The sequence below is a fragment of the Hippocampus zosterae genome, chromosome 3 (assembly GCF_025434085.1).
Source record: "Hippocampus zosterae strain Florida chromosome 3, ASM2543408v3, whole genome shotgun sequence".
Lineage (NCBI taxonomy): Eukaryota > Metazoa > Chordata > Actinopteri > Syngnathiformes > Syngnathidae > Hippocampus > Hippocampus zosterae.
This window is the reverse complement of record NC_067453.1, coordinates 25,542,026-25,562,068: the sequence shown is the minus strand read 5'-3', so window position 1 is coordinate 25,562,068 and position 20,043 is coordinate 25,542,026. Positions and strand designations below refer to the sequence as shown.

The 20,043-nt window shown below is 42.3% G+C and overlaps 2 protein-coding genes, 1 long non-coding RNA gene and 17 other non-coding genes across 22 annotated transcripts in view; 12 read left to right on the top strand and 8 right to left on the bottom strand.

The window, feature by feature from the left end:
• LOC127597570 (SRSF protein kinase 2-like) overlaps positions 1-20,043 on the bottom strand; it is a 446,193-nt gene that overhangs the window by 397,767 nt on the left and 28,383 nt on the right. The window lies entirely within an intron of this gene.
• The window catches only part of appl2 (adaptor protein, phosphotyrosine interaction, PH domain and leucine zipper containing 2), a 30,147-nt gene continuing 10,436 nt past the window's right edge, over positions 333-20,043 (bottom strand). For both annotated transcript variants that reach the window (XM_052060718.1, XM_052060720.1), the window contains 7 exons: positions 19,885-20,040; positions 19,630-19,682; positions 19,294-19,468; positions 18,448-18,484; positions 18,201-18,374; positions 18,068-18,115; positions 333-2,035 (listed from right to left, as the gene is read on the bottom strand). In XM_052060718.1, the coding sequence (XP_051916678.1) occupies positions 1,904-2,035; positions 18,068-18,115; positions 18,201-18,374; positions 18,448-18,484; positions 19,294-19,468; positions 19,630-19,682; positions 19,885-20,040 (775 nt within the window). In that variant the 3' untranslated portion in view covers positions 333-1,903. The remainder of the gene's footprint in view (positions 2,036-18,067; positions 18,116-18,200; positions 18,375-18,447; positions 18,485-19,293; positions 19,469-19,629; positions 19,683-19,884; positions 20,041-20,043) is intronic.
• On the top strand, positions 4,948-5,019 carry trnag-ucc (transfer RNA glycine (anticodon UCC)). The gene has a single exon. It is a non-coding gene; the product is annotated as a tRNA-Gly (tRNA).
• Positions 5,036-17,716, top strand: LOC127597616 (uncharacterized). 2 transcript variants are annotated; one of them, XR_007961688.1, is made up of 3 exons: positions 5,036-5,161; positions 14,198-14,420; positions 17,612-17,716. It is a non-coding gene; the product is annotated as an uncharacterized LOC127597616 (long non-coding RNA). The 2 variants fall into 2 exon arrangements; XR_007961689.1 differs by lacking the exon at positions 5,036-5,161 and adding an exon at positions 12,632-12,695.
• Positions 5,165-5,236, bottom strand: trnag-ucc (transfer RNA glycine (anticodon UCC)). The gene has a single exon. It is a non-coding gene; the product is annotated as a tRNA-Gly (tRNA).
• trnag-ucc (transfer RNA glycine (anticodon UCC)) lies at positions 5,450-5,521 on the top strand. The gene has a single exon. It is a non-coding gene; the product is annotated as a tRNA-Gly (tRNA).
• Positions 7,970-8,041, top strand: trnag-ucc (transfer RNA glycine (anticodon UCC)). The gene has a single exon. It is a non-coding gene; the product is annotated as a tRNA-Gly (tRNA).
• Positions 8,187-8,258, bottom strand: trnag-ucc (transfer RNA glycine (anticodon UCC)). Its single transcript has one exon. It is a non-coding gene; the product is annotated as a tRNA-Gly (tRNA).
• Positions 8,472-8,543, top strand: trnag-ucc (transfer RNA glycine (anticodon UCC)). The gene has a single exon. It is a non-coding gene; the product is annotated as a tRNA-Gly (tRNA).
• On the top strand, positions 10,477-10,548 carry trnag-ucc (transfer RNA glycine (anticodon UCC)). The gene has a single exon. It is a non-coding gene; the product is annotated as a tRNA-Gly (tRNA).
• On the top strand, positions 12,482-12,553 carry trnag-ucc (transfer RNA glycine (anticodon UCC)). Its single transcript has one exon. It is a non-coding gene; the product is annotated as a tRNA-Gly (tRNA).
• On the bottom strand, positions 12,699-12,770 carry trnag-ucc (transfer RNA glycine (anticodon UCC)). Its single transcript has one exon. It is a non-coding gene; the product is annotated as a tRNA-Gly (tRNA).
• On the top strand, positions 12,984-13,055 carry trnag-ucc (transfer RNA glycine (anticodon UCC)). The gene has a single exon. It is a non-coding gene; the product is annotated as a tRNA-Gly (tRNA).
• Positions 13,984-14,055, top strand: trnag-ucc (transfer RNA glycine (anticodon UCC)). Its single transcript has one exon. It is a non-coding gene; the product is annotated as a tRNA-Gly (tRNA).
• Positions 14,201-14,272, bottom strand: trnag-ucc (transfer RNA glycine (anticodon UCC)). Its single transcript has one exon. It is a non-coding gene; the product is annotated as a tRNA-Gly (tRNA).
• trnag-ucc (transfer RNA glycine (anticodon UCC)) lies at positions 14,899-14,970 on the top strand. The gene has a single exon. It is a non-coding gene; the product is annotated as a tRNA-Gly (tRNA).
• On the bottom strand, positions 15,796-15,867 carry trnag-ucc (transfer RNA glycine (anticodon UCC)). The gene has a single exon. It is a non-coding gene; the product is annotated as a tRNA-Gly (tRNA).
• Positions 16,493-16,564, top strand: trnag-ucc (transfer RNA glycine (anticodon UCC)). Its single transcript has one exon. It is a non-coding gene; the product is annotated as a tRNA-Gly (tRNA).
• On the bottom strand, positions 17,390-17,461 carry trnag-ucc (transfer RNA glycine (anticodon UCC)). Its single transcript has one exon. It is a non-coding gene; the product is annotated as a tRNA-Gly (tRNA).
• Positions 17,642-17,713, top strand: trnag-ucc (transfer RNA glycine (anticodon UCC)). Its single transcript has one exon. It is a non-coding gene; the product is annotated as a tRNA-Gly (tRNA).

Below are 20,043 nucleotides of genomic sequence, written 5' to 3'. Positions count from 1 at the left end.
TAAGGTATTAATGTTTCTGGCTTATTATGAAAATTACAATTATTTTTCCTGATTAAAAGGTTTATTATGTTAATATTTTTCATTACTGTTAAAACCATGCTTCAATTGCAAATGAATTAAGTTTTACTTTGTTTCTCGTTGTTCAGTAAATAAAAGTTTGTACATTTTGAAAGATTGATTTAAGACCTTTTTTAACGGCAATAAAGGCCTTATTTTGAGATTTTGTGCAGTCAATGCCTTTTCAGAATTTTTAAGGATCTGCGGGAACTTGATCCTGGGTTTCGCATCACACGAGAACCTAACAAAACCAGTAATTCCAAAGGCAACGGATCTTATCTGTTATTTTTTTTAATCTGTCAACAGCATGCAGGAGCTGACGTACAGATCACGTTGAAGAAAGTTCGACAAAATCAAACAAGCAACAAAGAAATGGGATGTTACATTACAATCCAAATGTTTCATTTCCCGGCTATCTCATGCAAGCTAACTGTGGCCGTGTCTAACGGCGCAAGGAATGGAATGTTTCTTTTCATTCATTCATTAGTGCAACTGTAGCCTTCAAATTTTATGTTTACAACACAGATTCAACCCTTTTTTTAGTGTGCAAAATGTACATAAGTGAAGAATTTAAAGTACAGCGGTACCCTGATCTCAAGTCTTTAGTGTGTGTGTGTGTTTCCTGGACCAAGCTGTCACTTGGTCAATATTCTAAGTCACTGTGTGAAATGGGAAAAAATAATAATAGTCATAATAATGCCCCGTCATCTGAGCAAGGAGCGCCACAGACGCCAATGGCCTTTCAGCCATTGATTGAGTGGGACAGTCAAACACACATTGACCCCGCTCCTTAACACACGACAAATATGGTAATTCCATTTTATAAAACCAGTTCATTTTTTTTTCCCAAATTTCCTTCTGATTTTGTGGAACGCATTAATTACATTACAGTTCGTTTCAATGGGGAAACATGTTTTCTTTTTTGGAGGAATTGGACTAAATTTGACTGCTCAGTCAAGGTACCACCGAACTAAAAATGTACACACAGAAGCATGAAACAATCTAAGTATGAAGTAAAAAATAAATGTAAACCTATGCAAAGGACTCGTCAACATCAAGTTGCGCTTTGAAGACTTAATGCGGACTTCTACTTGGATGCAATACCAAAATGGTACCACTAGGGGTAATCAGGAGCTGACCCTGAAGAAGTGCAATGTGTCCCCCGTACACCGGGTGGCTCTAATCCAGCTTCTTTTCTGCAAACGAACCCCCAAAGAAAACCAAAAGCTAGCGTCTTGAATTGCCGCCGGTGTTTCGTTACTCGACTGCACAAGTTTTTGTCAACAAATTACAATTTTGTATAATAGTAAATATGTAGATGCCTAATGCATTTTTATTAGACTGTGGTCAGCTATTGTTATGCATATTAATAGGGCCTTGAGCTTGACAGATTTTTTTTTTGGTCCTACAGTGACTGAAATTTGCATTTACTCAGTCTTAAGCTTCAAAGAAAGCCGTCAACATTTGTGTGACTTGCTCGTAATCAAATGCAGTTGTCATGCCGCTGGTGCAGGTCGTCAATCCTTTACCATTTCTGATGAACCTGTAATTTAGAATCGTATACCGGCACCCCGTAGTGGTACGCAAATTAAATGTTGAAACTGAATGTTACATCCTGTGTACGTTTTGAAATATTTGTAAACACTTTAGTTATATTTAACTTTTGAGTCAAACGGGACTCCAAGCCGATTGGGTTGATGCGTATGCTCATGCATAACAAATCAAAAGAGAACGAGAAGGTGACACCTGGATAGTACCATGTTGCGGTTCCAGCAGAGGAAAAACATCGTGGGGTGAAATCCAGTCCCCTTTGTTGTTTTTTTTTGTTTTTGTTTTTTTCTTTGGACTAGGCTTCCGACTCCAAATCCTCCAGTCCGTCCCCGTCGACCGTGTCGCTGCTCTCGGCGTCCAGGAGCAGGAATTTACCGTCGTTGGTGAGCGGCATGTTCTTCATCAGCTGGGCCAGAGCCGCGGGGTCCTGCCGACAACATAAAATGTGACGGCCTGCTCATTTGACATTTGTGCTTTTAAAAAAAAAAAATTAGTTTCAATTTGGTGTTCTATTGGGTTTTTAGATTTTTACTGGTGTATATTTTTTGCCAAAATGCTGAGTTTTAGTCTTAGTTTTTTTGATAGATGGCGTATTTGTCCCAAAATTTTGTTGTGTACGGTAATATCGACAAATCGACGATACGTTGAAATGAAACCCTGAAAGTTCAAGGGTGAAAGTCATTGACAAAGACGAAAACAAAAGACATTTTCACGACAATTCGAGCTAGTTTTATACACGTCCAATGTCAGTTTCAGTTTTGTTTTTTAAAGGCACTCTCGTTTTTAACAGCATGAGCGAAAATGTTTTTTCCATTTTAATTGCATTGATTTTATTTTCATTGACTATGACCTTGACACGCATGCTGCTGGAAACGATTTGGCCCGGGTCGTGTTACGAACAACGGATCTTTCTAAGACAAACTAAGTCAAATCACTGCCAGCAATTTTCAAAGCAGTTTCCCTATTTTGGCAGCCAGGACAAGAAAACAAAGTTTGGTTCTTGCTTTTTCGATTTTCTGGTCATCGGCCAGTTCTCATATGACAGGCATGCCAAGTTTTGGCCACATTCCTGCTTTTTCCCTGCGTTGTTGGTGGTATAGTGGTGAGCATAGCTGCCTTCCAAACAGTTCGATTCCCGGCCAACGCAGACAGAATTCCCCCCGCCCCCCCTCTTAACCCGAAAATATCTAACATGTATATTAAGGTGTTTTTAGCCGAAAAAACGTCCATGTATAGTAAGGCGTTTTTAGCCAAAAAAAAACGTCCATCTGTCGTAAGACTTTTTCGGCTAAAAACGCCTTACTATCCGTGGTCGTTTTTTTGTGTCTAAAAACGCCTTACTAAACATGGTCGTTTTTTTGGCCTAAAAACGGATTACTAGACATGGTTGGGTTTTTTTCGGCGAAAAACGCCTTACTAGATACATGGTTGTTCTTTTTTTGGGCTAAAAACGCCTTACTATACATGGTTGTTTTTTTGTGTCTAAAAATGCCTTACTATACATGGTAGTTTTTTTGTGTCTAAAAACGCCTTACTAAACATGGTCGTTTTTTTGGTCTAAAAACGGATTACTAGACATGGTTGGGGGTTTTTCGGCGAAAAACGCCTTACTAGATACATGGTTGTTCTTTTTTTGGGCTAAAAACGCCTTACTATACATGGTCGTTTTTTTGGTCTAAAAACGGATTACTAGACATGGTTGGGGGGTTTTCGGCGAAAAACGCCTTCCTAGATAGATGGTCGTTTTTTTCATCTAAAAACGCCTTACAAGATACATGGTCGTTTTTTTCATCTAAAAACGCCTTAGTAAACATGGTCGTTTTTGCTCGACTAAAAACGCCTTACTACACATGGTCGTTTTTTTCGGCTAAAAACGCCTTACTATATACTGTACATGGTCGTTTTTTGGTCTAAAAATTGATTACTAGACATGGTTGGGGGTTTTTCGTCGAAAAACGCCTTACTAGGTACATGGTTGTTCTTTTTTTGGGCTGAAAACACCTTACCATACGTGGTCGTTTTTTTGTGTCTAAAAACGCCTTACTAAACATGGTCGTTTTTTTGGTCTAAAAACGGATTACTAGACATGGTTGGGGGGTTTTCGGCGAAAAACGCCTTACTAGATACATTGTTGTTCTTTTTTTGGGCTAAAAACGCATTCCTATACATGGTCGGTTTTTTTGTGTCTAAAAATGCCTTACTAGACATGATCGTTTTTTCATCTAAAAACGCCTTACTAAACATGGTCGTTTTTTTGGCCTAAAAACGGATTACTAGACATGGTTGGGGTTTTTTCGGCGAAAAACACCTTACTAGATACATGGTTGTTCTTTTTTTGGGCTAAAAACGCCTTACTATACATGGTCGTTTTTTGTGTCTAAAAACGCCTTACTAGATACATGGTCGTTTTTTTCATCTAAAAACGCCTTAGTAAACATGGTCGTTTTTGCTCGACTAAAAACGCCTTACTACACATGGTCGTTTTTTTCGGCTAAAAACGCCTTACTATATACTGTACATGGTCGTTTTTTGGTCTAAAAATTGATTACTAGACATGGTTGGGGTTTTTTCGTCGAAAAACGCCTTACTAGGTACATGGTTGTTCTTTTTTTGGGCTGAAAACACCTTACCATACGTGGTCGTTTTTTTGTGTCTAAAAACGCCTTACTAAACATGGTCGTTTTTTTGGTCTAAAAACGGATTACTAGACATGGTTGGGGGGTTTTCGGCGAAAAACGCCTTACTAGATACATTGTTGTTCTTTTTTTGGGCTAAAAACGCCGTACTATACATGGTCGTTTTTTTGTGTCTAAAAACGCCTTACTATACATGGTCGTTTTTTTGTGTCTAAAAACGCCTTACTATACATGGTCGTTTTTTTCATCTAAAAACGCCTTACTAAACATGGTCGTTTTTTTGGTCTAAAAACGGATTACTAGACATGGTTGGGGTTTTTTCGGCAAAAAACGCCTTACTAGATACACAGTTGTTCTTTTTTTGGGCTAAAAACGCCGTACTATATATGGTCGTTTTTTTGTGTCTAAAAACGCCTTACTATACATGGTCGTTTTTTTTTTTTCGGCTAAAAACACCTCACACACACACACACACACACACAAACACACACACACACACACACACACACACACACCCTCCATGCCCTCAAGTCATAACATGCATGTGTGGTGAGATTGTCGGCATCGACGTGCTGCTCTGCTTGGTTATTCTGCAGTCGCCATGTCATTCTGAGGCGTGCCGAGTATTTTCTTCCTCATGCGGCCACAGCAGCACTCAGCGCTGTTGCAGACATGTTTTGAGCTTTCCACTGTTTCCTTCAGTGCGTTGGTGGTGTAGTGGTGAGCATAGCTGCCTTCCAAGCAGTTGACCCGGGTTCGATTCCCGGCCAACGCAGACCAGTCATTTCTTTCCCGCCCCTGTCTGTCTGAGGTATAAAAATATTTTTTTTTAACTTCCTATTCTACAGAATGGAAAATGGTCTTTTATTCTGAGGGCAATAACGTCACGTAATTGAAAAGTAAACGGACAAACAAAGGTCTGCGTTGGCCGGGAATCGAACCCGGGCCAACTGCTTGGAAGGCAGCTATGCTCACCACTATACCACCAACGCACTCATCAACCTAGTGGAGATTTTGGACGAGGCGAACATCTCTGCAACAGCGCTAACTGGCTGCATGATGGAGAAAATACTCGGCACGCCTTAGTATGACATGGCGAGGGCAGCATAATCAAGTGTGTGTGTGTTTATGTGTGTGTGGAGATGGGGTGGTTTAACCTAACCTGACTCTCAAATATGTTCGTGAGTTGCAGATGTTTCTGTGCAGCATTGGTGGTATAGTGGTGAACATAGCTGCCTTCCAAGCAGTTGACCCGGGTTCGATTCCCGGCCAACGCAGACGGAATCCCCCCCACCCCCTCAGTCTTAACCTGAAAATGTCTAACATGTACAATAACGTGTTTTTAGCCGAAAAAACGTCCATGTATAGTAAGGCGTTTTTAGCCGGAAAAAAAACGTCCATCTGTCGTAAGACTTTTTCGGCTAAAAACGCCTTACTATACGTGGTCGTTTTTTTGTGTCTAAAAACGCCTTACTAAACATGGTCGTTTTTTTGGCCTAAAAACGGATTACTAGACATGGTTGGGGTTTTTTCGGCGAAAAACGCCTTACTAGATACATGGTTGTTCTTTTTTTGGGCTAAAAACGCCTTACTATACATGGTTGTTTTTTTGTGTCTAAAAATGCCTTACTATACATGGTCGTGTTTTGTGTCTAAAAACGCCTTACTATACATGGTCGTTTTTTTGGCCTAAAAACGGATTACTAGACATGGTTGGGGTTTTTTCGGCGAAAAACACCTTACTAGATACATGGTTGTTCTTTTTTTGGGCTAAAAATGCCTTACTATACATGGTCGTTTTTTGTGTCTAAAAACGCCTTACTAAACATGGTCGTTTTTTTGGTCTAAAAACGGATTACTAGACATGGTTGGGGGGTTTTCGGCGAAAAACGCCTTACTAGATACATGGTTGTTCTTTTTTTGGGCTAAAAACACCTTACCACACATGGTCGTTTTTTTGGTCTAAAAACGGATTACTAGACATGGTTGGGGTTTTTTCGGCGAAAAACGCCTTCCTAGATAGATGGTCGTTTTTTTCATCTAAAAACGCCTTACAAGATACATGGTCGTTTTTTTCATCTAAAAACGCCTTAGTAAACATGGTAGTTTTTGCTCGACTAAAAACGCCTTACTACACATGGTCGTTTTTTTCGGCTAAAAACGCCTTACTATATACTGTACATGGTCGTTTTTTGGTCTAAAAAATGATTACTAGACATGGTTGGGGTTTTTTCGTCGAAAAACGCCTTACTAGGTACATGGTTGTTCTTTTTTTGGGCTGAAAACACCTTACCATACGTGGTCGTTTTTTTGTGTCTAAAAACGCCTTACTAAACATGGTTGTTTTTTTGGTCTAAAAACGGATTACTAGACATGGTTGGGGGGTTTTCGGCGAAAAACGCCTTACTAGATACATTGTTGTTCTTTTTTTGGGCTAAAAACGCATTCCTATACATGGTCGTTTTTTTTGTGTCTAAAAATGCCTTACTAGACATGATCGTTTTTTTCATCTAAAAACGCCTTACTAAACATGGTCGTTTTTTTGGCCTAAAAACGGATTACTAGACATGGTTGGGGTTTTTTCGGCGAAAAACACCTTACTAGATACATGGTTGTTCTTTTTTTGGGCTAAAAACGCCTTACTATACATGGTCGTTTTTTTGTGTCTAAAAATGCCTTACTATACATGGTCGTTTTTTGTGTCTAAAAACGCCTTACTAAACATGGTCGTTTTTTTGGTCTAAAAACGGATTACTAGACATGGTTGGGGGTTTTTCGGCGAAAAACGCCTTACTAGATACATGGTTGTTCTTTTTTTGGGCTAAAAACGCCTTCCTATACATGGTCGTTTTTTTGGTCTAAAAACGGATTACTAGACATGGTTGGGGTTTTTTCGGCGAAAAACGCCTTCCTAGATAGATGGTCGTTTTTTTCATCTAAAAACGCCTTACAAGATACATGGTCGTTTTTTTCATCTAAAAACGCCTTAGTAAACATGGTCGTTTTTGCTCGACTAAAAACGCCTTACTACACATGGTCGTTTTTTTTGGCTAAAAACGCCTTACTATATACTGTACATGGTCGTTTTTTGGTCTAAAAATTGATTACTAGACATGGTTGGGGGTTTTTCGTCGAAAAACGCCTTACTAGGTACATGGTTGTTCTTTTTTTGGGCTGAAAACACCTTACCATACGTGGTCGTTTTTTTGTGTCTAAAAACGCCTTACTAAACATGGTCGTTTTTTTGGTCTAAAAACGGATTACTAGACATGGTTGGGGGGTTTTCGGCGAAAAACGCCTTACTAGATACATTGTTGTTCTTTTTTTGGGCTAAAAACGCCGTACTATACATGGTCGTTTTTTTGTGTCTAAAAACGCCTTACTATACATGGTCGTTTTTTTGTGTCTAAAAACGCCTTACTATACATGGTCGTTTTTTTTTTTTCCGGCTAAAAACACCTCACACACACACACACACACATAACACGCACACACACACACACACACACACACACACACACACACACACACACACACCCTCCATGCCCTCAAGTCATAACATGCATTTGTGGTGAGATTGTCGGCATCGACGTGCTGCTCTGCTTGGTTATTCTGCAGTCGCCATGTCATTCTGAGGCGTGCCGAGTATTTTCTTCCTCATGCGGCCACAGCAGCACTCAGCGCTGTTGCAGACATGTTTTGATCTTTCCACTGTTTCCTTCAGTGCGTTGGTGGTATAGTGGTGAGCATAGCTGCCTTCCAAGCAGTTGACCCGGGTTCGATTCCCGGCCAACGCAGACCAGTCATTTCTTTCCCGCCCCTGTCTGTCTGAGGTATAAAAATATTTTTTTTTTACTTCCTATTCTACAGAATGGAAAATGGTCTTTTATTCTGAGGGCAATAACGTCACATAATTGAAAAGTAAACGGACAAACAAAGGTCTGCGTTGGCCGGGAATCGAACCCGGGCCAACTGCTTGGAAGGCAGCTATGCTCACCACTATACCACCAACGCACTCATCAACCTAGTGGAGATTTTGGACGAGGCGAACATCTCTGCAACAGCGCTAACTGGCTGCATGATGGAGAAAATACTCGGCACGCCTCAGTATGACATGGCGAGGGCAGCATAATCAAGTGTGTGTGTGTTTATGTGTGTGTGGAGATGGGGTGGTTTAACCTAACCTGACTCTCAAATATGTTCGTGAGTTGCAGATGTTTCTGTGCAGCGTTGGTGGTATAGTGGTGAACATAGCAGCCTTCCAAGCAGTTGACCCGGGTTCGATTCCCGGCCAACGCAGACGGAATCCCCCCCACCCCCTCAGTCTTAACCTGAAAATGTCTAACATGTACAATAACGTGTTTTTAGCCGAAAAAACGTCCATGTATAGTAAGGCGTTTTTAGCCGGAAAAAAAACGTCCATCTGTCGTAAGACTTTTTCGGCTAAAAACGCCTTACTATACGTGGTCGTTTTTTTGTGTCTAAAAACGCCTTACTAAACATGGTCGTTTTTTTGGCCTAAAAACGGATTACTAGACATGGTTGGGGTTTTTTCGGCGAAAAACACCTTACTAGATACATGGTTGTTCTTTTTTTGGGCTAAAAACGCCTTCCTATACATGGTCGTTTTTTTGTGTCTAAAAATGTCTTACAATACATGGTCGTTTTTTTCATCTAAAAACGCCTTACTAAACATGGTCGTTTTTTTGGCCTAAAAACGGATTACTAGACATGGTTGGGGTTTTTTCGGCGAAAAACACCTTACTAGATACATGGTTGTTCTTTTTTTGGGCTAAAAACGCCTTACTATACATGGTCGTTTTTTGTGTCTAAAAACGCCTTACTAAACATGGTCGTTTTTTTGGTCTAAAAACGGATTACTAGACATGGTTGGGGGGTTTTCGGCGAAAAACGCCTTACTAGATACATTGTTGTTCTTTTTTTGGGCTAAAAACGCCTTCCTATACATGGTCGTTTTTTTGTGTCTAAAAATGTCTTACAATACATGGTCGTTTTTTTCATCTAAAAACGCCTTACTAAACATGGTCGTTTTTTTGGTCTAAAAACGGATTACTAGACATGGTTGGGGTTTTTTCGGCGAAAAACGCCTTCCTAGATAGATGGTCGTTTTTTTCATCTAAAAACGCCTTACTAGATACATGGTCGTTTTTTTCATCTAAAAACGCCTTAGTAAACATGGTCGTTTTTGCTCGACTAAAAACGCCTTACTACACATGGTCGTTTTTTTTCATCTAAAAACGCCTTACTAAACATGGTCGTTTTTTTGGTCTAAAAACGGATTACTAGACATGGTTGGGGTTTTTTCGGCGAAAAACGCCTTCCTAGATAGATGGTCGTTTTTTTCATCTAAAAACGCCTTACTAGATACATGGTCGTTTTTTTCATCTAAAAACGCCTTAGTAAACATGGTCGTTTTTGCTCGACTAAAAACGCCTTACTACACATGGTCGTTTTTTGGTCTAAAAATTGATTACTAGACATGGTTGGGGTTTTTTCGTCGAAAAACGCCTTACTAGGTACATGGTTGTTCTTTTTTTGGGCTGAAAACACCTTACCATACGTGGTCGTTTTTTTGTGTCTAAAAACGCCTTACTAAACATGGTCGTTTTTTTGGTCTAAAAACGGATTACTAGACATGGTTGGGGGGTTTCCGGCGAAAAACGCCTTACTAGATACATTGTTGTTCTTTTTTTGGGCTAAAAACGCATTCCTATACATGGTCGGTTTTTTTGTGTCTAAAAATGCCTTACTATACATGGTCGTTTTTTTCATCTAAAAACGCCTTACTAAACATGGTCGTTTTTTTGGTCTAAAAACGGATTACTAGACATGGTTGGGGTTTTTTCGGCAAAAAACGCCTTACTAGATACACAGTTGTTCTTTTTTTGGGCTAAAAACGCCGTACTATACATGGTCGTTTTTTTGTGTCTAAAAACGCCTTACTATACATGGTCGTTTTTTTTTTCCGGCTAAAAACACCTCACACACACACACACACACACAAACACACACACACACACACACCCTCCATGCCCTCAAGTCATAACATGCATGTGTGGTGAGATTGTCGGCATCGACGTGCTGCTCTGCTTGGTTATTCTGCAGTCGCCATGTCATTCTGAGACGTGCCGAGTATTTTCTTCCTCATGCGGCCACAGCAGCACGCAGCGCTGTTGCAGACATTTTTGAGCTTTCCACTGTTCCCTTCAGTGCGTTGGTGGTATAGTGGTGAGCATAGCTGCCTTCCAAGCAGTTGACCCGGGTTCGATTCCCGGCCAACGCAGACGGAATCCCCCCCACCCCCTCAGTCTTAACCTGAAAATGTCTAACATGTACAATAACGTGTTTTTAGCCGAAAAAACGTCCATGTATAGTAAGGCGTTTTTAGCCGGAAAAAAAACGTCCATCTGTCGTAAGACTTTTTCGGCTAAAAACGCCTTACTATACGTGGTCGTTTTTTTGTGTCTAAAAACGCCTTACTAAACATGGTCGTTTTTTTGGCCTAAAAACGGATTACTAGACATGGTTGGGGTTTTTTCGGCGAAAAACACCTTACTAGATACATGGTTGTTCTTTTTTTGGGCTAAAAACGCCTTCCTATACATGGTCGTTTTTTTGTGTCTAAAAATGTCTTACAATACATGGTCGTTTTTTTCATCTAAAAACGCCTTACTAAACATGGTCGTTTTTTTGGCCTAAAAACGGATTACTAGACATGGTTGGGGTTTTTTCGGCGAAAAACACCTTACTAGATACATGGTTGTTCTTTTTTTGGGCTAAAAACGCCTTACTATACATGGTCGTTTTTTGTGTCTAAAAACGCCTTACTAAACATGGTCGTTTTTTTGGTCTAAAAACGGATTACTAGACATGGTTGGGGGGTTTTCGGCGAAAAACGCCTTACTAGATACATTGTTGTTCTTTTTTTGGGCTAAAAACGCCTTCCTATACATGGTCGTTTTTTTGTGTCTAAAAATGTCTTACAATACATGGTCGTTTTTTTCATCTAAAAACGCCTTACTAAACATGGTCGTTTTTTTGGTCTAAAAACGGATTACTAGACATGGTTGGGGTTTTTTCGGCGAAAAACGCCTTCCTAGATAGATGGTCGTTTTTTTCATCTAAAAACGCCTTACTAGATACATGGTCGTTTTTTTCATCTAAAAACGCCTTAGTAAACATGGTCGTTTTTGCTCGACTAAAAACGCCTTACTACACATGGTCGTTTTTTTTCATCTAAAAACGCCTTACTAAACATGGTCGTTTTTTTGGTCTAAAAACGGATTACTAGACATGGTTGGGGTTTTTTCGGCGAAAAACGCCTTCCTAGATAGATGGTCGTTTTTTTCATCTAAAAACGCCTTACTAGATACATGGTCGTTTTTTTCATCTAAAAACGCCTTAGTAAACATGGTCGTTTTTGCTCGACTAAAAACGCCTTACTACACATGGTCGTTTTTTGGTCTAAAAATTGATTACTAGACATGGTTGGGGTTTTTTCGTCGAAAAACGCCTTACTAGGTACATGGTTGTTCTTTTTTTGGGCTGAAAACACCTTACCATACGTGGTCGTTTTTTTGTGTCTAAAAACGCCTTACTAAACATGGTCGTTTTTTTGGTCTAAAAACGGATTACTAGACATGGTTGGGGGGTTTCCGGCGAAAAACGCCTTACTAGATACATTGTTGTTCTTTTTTTGGGCTAAAAACGCATTCCTATACATGGTCGGTTTTTTTGTGTCTAAAAATGCCTTACTATACATGGTCGTTTTTTTCATCTAAAAACGCCTTACTAAACATGGTCGTTTTTTTGGTCTAAAAACGGATTACTAGACATGGTTGGGGTTTTTTCGGCAAAAAACGCCTTACTAGATACACAGTTGTTCTTTTTTTGGGCTAAAAACGCCGTACTATACATGGTCGTTTTTTTGTGTCTAAAAACGCCTTACTATACATGGTCGTTTTTTTTTTCCGGCTAAAAACACCTCACACACACACACACACACACAAACACACACACACACACACACCCTCCATGCCCTCAAGTCATAACATGCATGTGTGGTGAGATTGTCGGCATCGACGTGCTGCTCTGCTTGGTTATTCTGCAGTCGCCATGTCATTCTGAGACGTGCCGAGTATTTTCTTCCTCATGCGGCCACAGCAGCACGCAGCGCTGTTGCAGACATTTTTGAGCTTTCCACTGTTCCCTTCAGTGCGTTGGTGGTATAGTGGTGAGCATAGCTGCCTTCCAAGCAGTTGACCCGGGTTCGATTCCCGGCCAATGCAGACCAGTCATTTCTTTCCCGCCCCTCTCTGTCTGAGGTATAAAAATATTTTTTTTTTACTTCCTATTCTACAGAATGGAAAATGGTCTTTTATTCTGAGGGCAATAACGTCACGTAATTGAAAAGTAAACGGACAAACAAAGGTCTGCGTTGGCCGGGAATCGAACCCGGGCCAACTGCTTGGAAGGCAGCTATGCTCACCACTATACCACCAACGCACTAATCAACCTAGTGGAGATTTTGGACGAGGCGAACATCTCTGCAACAGCGCTAACTGGCTGCATGATGGAGAAAATACTCGGCACGCCTCAGTATGACATGGCGAGGGCAGCATAATCAAGTGTGTGTGTGTTTATGTGTGTGTGGAGATGGGGTGGTTTAACCTAACCTGACTCTCAAATATGTTCGTGAGTTGCAGATGATTCTGTGCAGCGTTGGTGGTATAGTGGTGAACATAGCTGCCTTCCAAGCAGTTGACCCGGGTTCGATTCCCGGCCAACGCAGACGGAATCCCCCCCACCCCCTCAGTCTTAACCTGAAAATGTCTAACATGTACAATAACGTGTTTTTAGACACAAAAAAACTACCATGTATAGTAAGGCGTTTTTAGCCGGAAAAAAAACGTCCATCTGTCGTAAGACTTTTTCGGCTAAAAACGCCTTACTATACGTGGTAGTTTTTTTGTGTCTAAAAACGCCTTACTAAACATGGTCGTTTTTTTGGCCTAAAAACGGATTACTAGACATGGTTGGGGGGTTTTCGGCGAAAAACGCCTTACTAGATACATTGTTGTTCTTTTTTTGGGCTAAAAACGCCTTCCTATACATGGTCGTTTTTTTGTGTCTAAAAATGTCTTACAATACATGGTCGTTTTTTTCATCTAAAAACGCCTTACTAAACATGGTCGTTTTTTTGGTCTAAAAACGGATTACTAGACATGGTTGGGGTTTTTTCGGTGAAAAACGCCTTACTATACGTGGTAGTTTTTTTGTGTCTAAAAACGCCTTACTAAACATGGTCGTTTTTTTGGCCTAAAAACGGATTACTAGACATGGTTGGGGGGTTTTCGGCGAAAAACGCCTTACTAGATACATGGTTGTTCTTTTTTTGGGCTGAAAACACCTTACACTACGTGGTCGTTTTTTTGTGTCTAAAAACGCCTTACTATACATGGTCGTTTTTTTTTCCGGCTAAAAACACCTCACACACACACACACACACACGCACGCACACACGCACACACCCTCCATGCCCTCAAGTCATAACATGCATGTGTGGTGAGATTGTCTGCATCGACGTGCTGCTCTGCTTGGTTATTCTGCAGTCGCCATGTCATTCTGAGGCGTGCCGAGTATTTTCTTCCTCATGCGGCCACAGCAGCACTCAGCGCTGTTGCAGACATGTTTTGAGCTTTCCACTGTTACCTTCAGTGCGTTGGTGGTATAGTGGTGAGCATAGCTGCCTTCCAAGCAGTTGACCCGGGTTCGATTCCCGGCCAACGCAGACCAGTCATTTCTTTCCCGCCCCTGTCTGTCTGAGGTATAAAAATATATTTTTTTTACTTCCTATTCTACAGAATGGAAAATGGTCTTTTATTCTGAGGGCAATAACGTCACATAATTGAAAAGTAAACGGACAAACAAAGGTCTGCGTTGGCCGGGAATCGAACCCGGGCCAACTGCTTGGAAGGCAGCTATGCTCACCACTATACCACCAACGCCATGACAAAACATTTGGAAAACGCAATAGCATGCATGCCTCTTAAGTTGATGTGCATTGACATGCCACTCTGCTAGACTCTCATGCTGAGGTGTGCCGAGTATTTTCTCTCTCGTGTGGCCATTGAAGTTAGGCATTCGCTAAGGAATGTTACAGAATGTAAAGTGGGAATTCCTACCACCTTACTTCAAAGCGTTGGTGGTGTAGTGGTAAGCATAGCTGCCTTCCAAGCGTTTGACCTGTGTTCGATTCATGTCCAACGCAGACAGATTCCCCCCCCCCCCCTTTCAATGTCTGTGAAATGAAAGGATGAACTTTTTTTCCCCTTACTTTGGAATCCAGAGAATGAGAAGGGCCCTTTTATTGAGATCTCAATAATGTCATCAAATTTAAAATTAACTGGAGAAACAAAGGCCTGCACTAATCAAAGTAGTGGAGAGTTCGGAAGAGGAGAACATGTCTGCAACGGCGCTAACTGGCTGCATGAGGGAGAAAATACTCGGCACGCCTCAGTATGACGTGGCGACTGCAGCATAATCAAGTGTGTGTGTGTGTTTATGTGTGGGGGTGGGGTTTAACCTAGCCTGACTCTCAAATATCATCGTGAGTTGCAGATGTTTCTTCACAGCGTTGGTGGTATAGTGGTGAGCATAGCTGCCTTCCAAGCAGTTGACCCGGGTTCGATTCCCGGCCAACGCAGACCAGAATTTTTTTCCCGCCCCTGTCTGTCATTCATTCATTCATTCATCGTCCGAGCCGCTTGATCCTCACTAGGGTCGCGGGGGGTGCTGGAGCCTATCCCAGCTGTCTTCGGGCAGTGGGCGGGGGACACCCTGAATCGGTTGCCAGCCAATCGCAGGGCACACAGAAACGAACAACCATTCGCACTCACACTCACAACTAGTGACAATTTAGAGCAGGGGTCACCAAACTTTTTGAGAGTGAGAGCTACTTCATGTGTCCTGATTGTGTGAAGGGCTACCAAATTGATACGCGACTGAAATAACATTTGTACAAATTAAATTTAATAATATTAGAACATTAGCTAGCTAGACGTATACTGTAGCTAGCTAGTTAGATAGCTAAATAGGTAGCTATAGAATCTATAATACTGCCCATGTTTGCATTTTTAAATCATAATTTCTACGAGCAAATCACAATCCTAGCACTGGCGGGCTACTGGTGTGGTCCTCACGGGCTACCTGGTGCTCGCGGGCACCACGTTGGAGACCCCTGATTTAGAGTGTTCAATCAGCCTGCCATGCATGTTTATGGAATGTGGGAGGAAACCGGAGCACCCGGAGAAAACCCACGCAGGCCCGGGGAGAACATGCAAACTCCACACAGGGAGGCCGGTGCTGGAATCGAACCCGGTACCTCTGCACTGTGAAGCCGCCCCTGTCTGTCTGAGGTATAAAAACATGACTTTTTTTTTTACTTCCTATTCTACAGAATGAAAAATGGTCTTTTATTCTGAGGGCAATAACGTCACGTAATTGAAAAGTAAACGGACAAACAAAGGTCTGCGTTGGCCGGGAATCGAACCCGGGCCAACTGCTTGGAAGGCAGCTATGCTCACAACTATACCACCAACGCCATGACAAAACATTTGGAAAACGCAATAGCATGCATGCCTCTTAAGTTGATGTGCATTGACATGCCACTCTGCTAGACTCTCATGCTGAGGTGTGCCGAGTATTTTCTCTCTCGTGTGGCCATTGAAGTTAGGCATTCGCTAAGGAATGTTACGGAATGTAAAGTGGGAATTCCTACCACCTTACTTCAAAGCGTTGGTGGTTTAGTGGTAAGCATAGCTGCCTTCCAAGCGTTTGACCTGTGTTCGATTCATGTCCAACGCAGACAGATTCCCCCCCCCCCCTTTCAATGTCTGTGAAATGAAAGGATGAACTTTTTTTCCCCTTACTTTGGAATCCAGAGAATGAGAAGGGCCCTTTTATTGAGATCTCAATAATGTCATCTAATTTAAAATTAACTGGAGAAACAAAGGCCTGCACTAATCAAAGTAGTGGAGATTTCGGAAGAGGAGAACATGTCTGCAACGGCGCTAACTGGCTGCATGAGGGAGAAAATACTCGGCACGCCTCAGTATGACGTGGCGACTGCAGCATAATCAAGTGTGTGTGTGTGTTTATGTGTGGGGGTGGGGTTTAACCTAGCCTGACTCTCAAATATCATCGTGAGTTGCAGATGTTTCTTCACAGCGTTGGTGGTATAGTGGTGAGCATAGCTGCCTTCCAAGCAGTTGACCCGGGTTCGATTCCCGGCCAACGCAGACCAGAATTTTTTTCCCGCCCCTGTCTGTCATTCATTCATTCATTCATCGTCCGAGCCGCTTGATCCTCACTAGGGTCGCGGGGGGTGCTGGAGCCTATCCCAGCTGTCTTCGGGCAGTGGGCGGGGGACACCCTGAATCGGTTGCCAGCCAATCGCAGGGCACACAGAAACGAACAACCATTCGCACTCACACTCACAACTAGTGACAATTTAGAGCAGGGGTCACCAAACTTTTTGAGAGTGAGAGCTACTTCATGTGTCCTGATTGTGTGAAGGGCTACCAAATTGATACGCGTCTGAAATAACATTTGTACAAATTAAATTTAATAATATTAGAACATTAGCTAGCTAGACGTATACTGTAGCTAGCTAGTTAGATAGCTAAATAGGTAGCTATAGAATCTATAATACTGCCCATGTTTGCATTTTTAAATCATAATTTCTACGAGCAAATCACAATCCTAGCACTGGCGGGCTACTGGTGTGGTCCTCACGGGCTACCTGGTGCTCGCGGGCACCACGTTGGAGACCCCTGATTTAGAGTGTTCAATCAGCCTGCCATGCATGTTTATGGAATGTGGGAGGAAACCGGAGCACCCCGAGAAAACCCACGCAGGCCCGGGGAGAACATGCAAACTCCACACAGGGAGGCCGGAGCTGGAATCGAACCCGGTACCTCTGCACTGTGAAGCCGCCCCTGTCTGTCTGAGGTATAAAAACATTACTTTTTTTTTTACTTCCTATTCTACAGAATGAAAAATGGTCTTTTATTCTGAGGGCAATAACGTCACGTAATTGAAAAGTAAACGGACAAACAAAGGTCTGCGTTGGCCGGGAATCGAACCCGGGCCAACTGCGTGGAAGGCAGCTATGCTCACCACTATACCACCAACGCCATGACAAAACATTTGGAAAACGCAATAGCATGCATGCCTCTTAAGTTGATGTGCATTGCCATGCCACTCTGCTAGACTCTCATGCTGAGGTGTGCCGAGTATTTTCTCTCTCGTGTGGCCAGTGAAGCATTCGCTAAGAAATGTTACAGGTCCCTGAGGTCCTCCCACTTTACTTCAAAGCGTTGGTGGTATAGTGGTGAGCATAGCTGCCTTCCAAGCAGTTGACCCGGGTTCGATTCCCGGCCAACGCAGAGCATTTTTTTTTCTTCCTCTCGGTTAAGTCCAAGTTATTTATTTAGTTATTTTTCTCATTTTAAATCGTTGCACCATATATCCTACTTTTTTAATTGCAAGGGAATGGCTTCTTTCGCCTCATTTGACGTGACATTAAATGTGTTTTTAAGAAAAATAAGTTTTGAGTACTTCTACTTTCTAGAAAAGCAGAACAAATAATTGATGGCTATGACGTATTTCCATTTATGGGTGCTTGTTTTAACCATTGACAAAATTTCCCTCTGGAATGCAAGTGGGGCGCTCGATTTTGGGGCCAACGCTCGACGACCATTTCTTCACATCGTCATCGGTCCATGTCGTCGCAAACTCACCTTTTTTGCCTCTGTGATGTCCTTCGCCAAACTCATGGTGTAGCATATCTGTCATGCCGCCCCCCCAAAAAATGGACACTTTAGCGACATGTTATTAACAACAGCGTACAAATGGGAGTCAAGAAAGCGGCACCTTCTCTCCCTCCGTGTTGCTCTCAAAGACGAAGGCGCAAAACGAGGGCTCGCCCCCTTCGTCGTCATCCCCGCCGCCGCCTCCGCCGCTCCAGTCGCCGCCTTCCACCACCAATCCCATCAGCCTGCTGTTCTCCTGGTGGGCCGCAAACTGGCACACCTCGCCCAGCCGGAACTGGAAAGGACCCACGCGTGATGTCGCGGCCACCCGACAGGCAACGGCAAAGCCGACTCGGCACTTGACTTACGCTTATTCTTGTGACTTGAGTCTGAGGGTCGATCAGCCTGTTCAAAAAACCAGTGAGAAAAGAAATTTGAGCCTTGGCCCGTTTTGCGCTCCACAAAAATTTTGCGGTGAGGTCAATTGAATGCATTTTCAATTCTAGAAATTCAAAGGTGGCTTTAAATCACAGCAAAAACAAAATCGTTTGGGCATAATTTAAATGATTGAAAATGCTTATTTTGTTATTGTAAGGTGAAGTACCTCACAATTTTAAAAAATACATTTGAGTATTTTACAAACTTTTACATTGTTATTTGAATTTTAAGGTACCGGTACTTGAATCAGATTTTTTGGGAGTGCTTTAAATTCTCGAAAATGCATTTTTATTATTATAAGGGACTTGAATATGAATTGAAAGTGAAAGTACTTATAAAACATCTTTGAGAGCTTTAAATTGTTACAAACGCTTATTTTTTTATCATAAGGAACTTTTAGGGAGTATTTTTGCATGCTCTACGTTCCTCAAAATGCTTAACTTTACGATAGGCATTCATTTGGTTTATTTATTTACTCAAAGAGATATTGTGAATATTTACGCCGCTCCCCTTATTTGTCACTTCAAATTTTTTTCTGTTGTAAGTAAAGCACAATTTATTTATTTTTTCACACGATAAAACTAAATGAACGCCTGCATAACTTCTTTTCCTCATCCATTGAGTTGTGTAGCGTTGTGGCTCCACCTAGTGTATGAAAGAGGAAATTACACTGCCAGCATTCTTGTGACCAAGAAAAGAAGAAAAAAATCCATTGAAATGGCTCAAATTGTCATAATTCCGAGTCATTTTATCATGGCGACTGCGCCGCGCATTACCTCAGGTCGCTGCTGGTCACCATCAGGTGCGACTCGGTGGTCCTGAAGATGTTGTGGATGGCCCGGGCGGCAAGCACCTGCCTCATGGCCTCGTAGATCACCTCCTGGTTGTCGCCGCAGCGCACCGCCATGGAGCCCAGGAAGCGCACGGCAAACACCTGCTGCAAGAGCGAGTCTGCGTGCCCCACCCACACCGCCCCCCCCGGACAAAAACACTGAGGCAGGCTCGGGTACACGAGGCGTAGCGCCCCCGAAAATTAACTAAATCAAATTACACACACACACACACTAAGAACTCCAATTTCTTGACAATAAAAGCAAAAAAAAAATGTTTACCGTCGCTTTCGAGAGAACAGTCATCATCCGTTTCGCCAAATGGATTAGTGCGCCTGCCGGGAAGGGAAAAACATTGTGATTACAGCCCTTCACTGGCACATTAGGAGGCATTCGCCCTTCCTGGAAATGACATAAGCCAATCAGGGTCCAACGAACAGCACTTTAGTCTGCGTCCTCCTTGTTTGTCCAAAGAGCGCGCGCTTGCAAATTTCTTCATTGTGAGGAAATTTCTCATTTTGTCTTATTTTGTCTTACTTTCCGTCCACCCTGTTCTGGTCCTGGAATTCCGAGGCTGGCAGTACAATGTCGAACTGGATGGGCGTACCGGGCGCGATCAGATCTTCCGGCTCCGGGCCGCTTCCAGACTTCTGGGATGCAGTGCTGGTGGAGTAGACGCCCCCCGGCTTGGCTCTG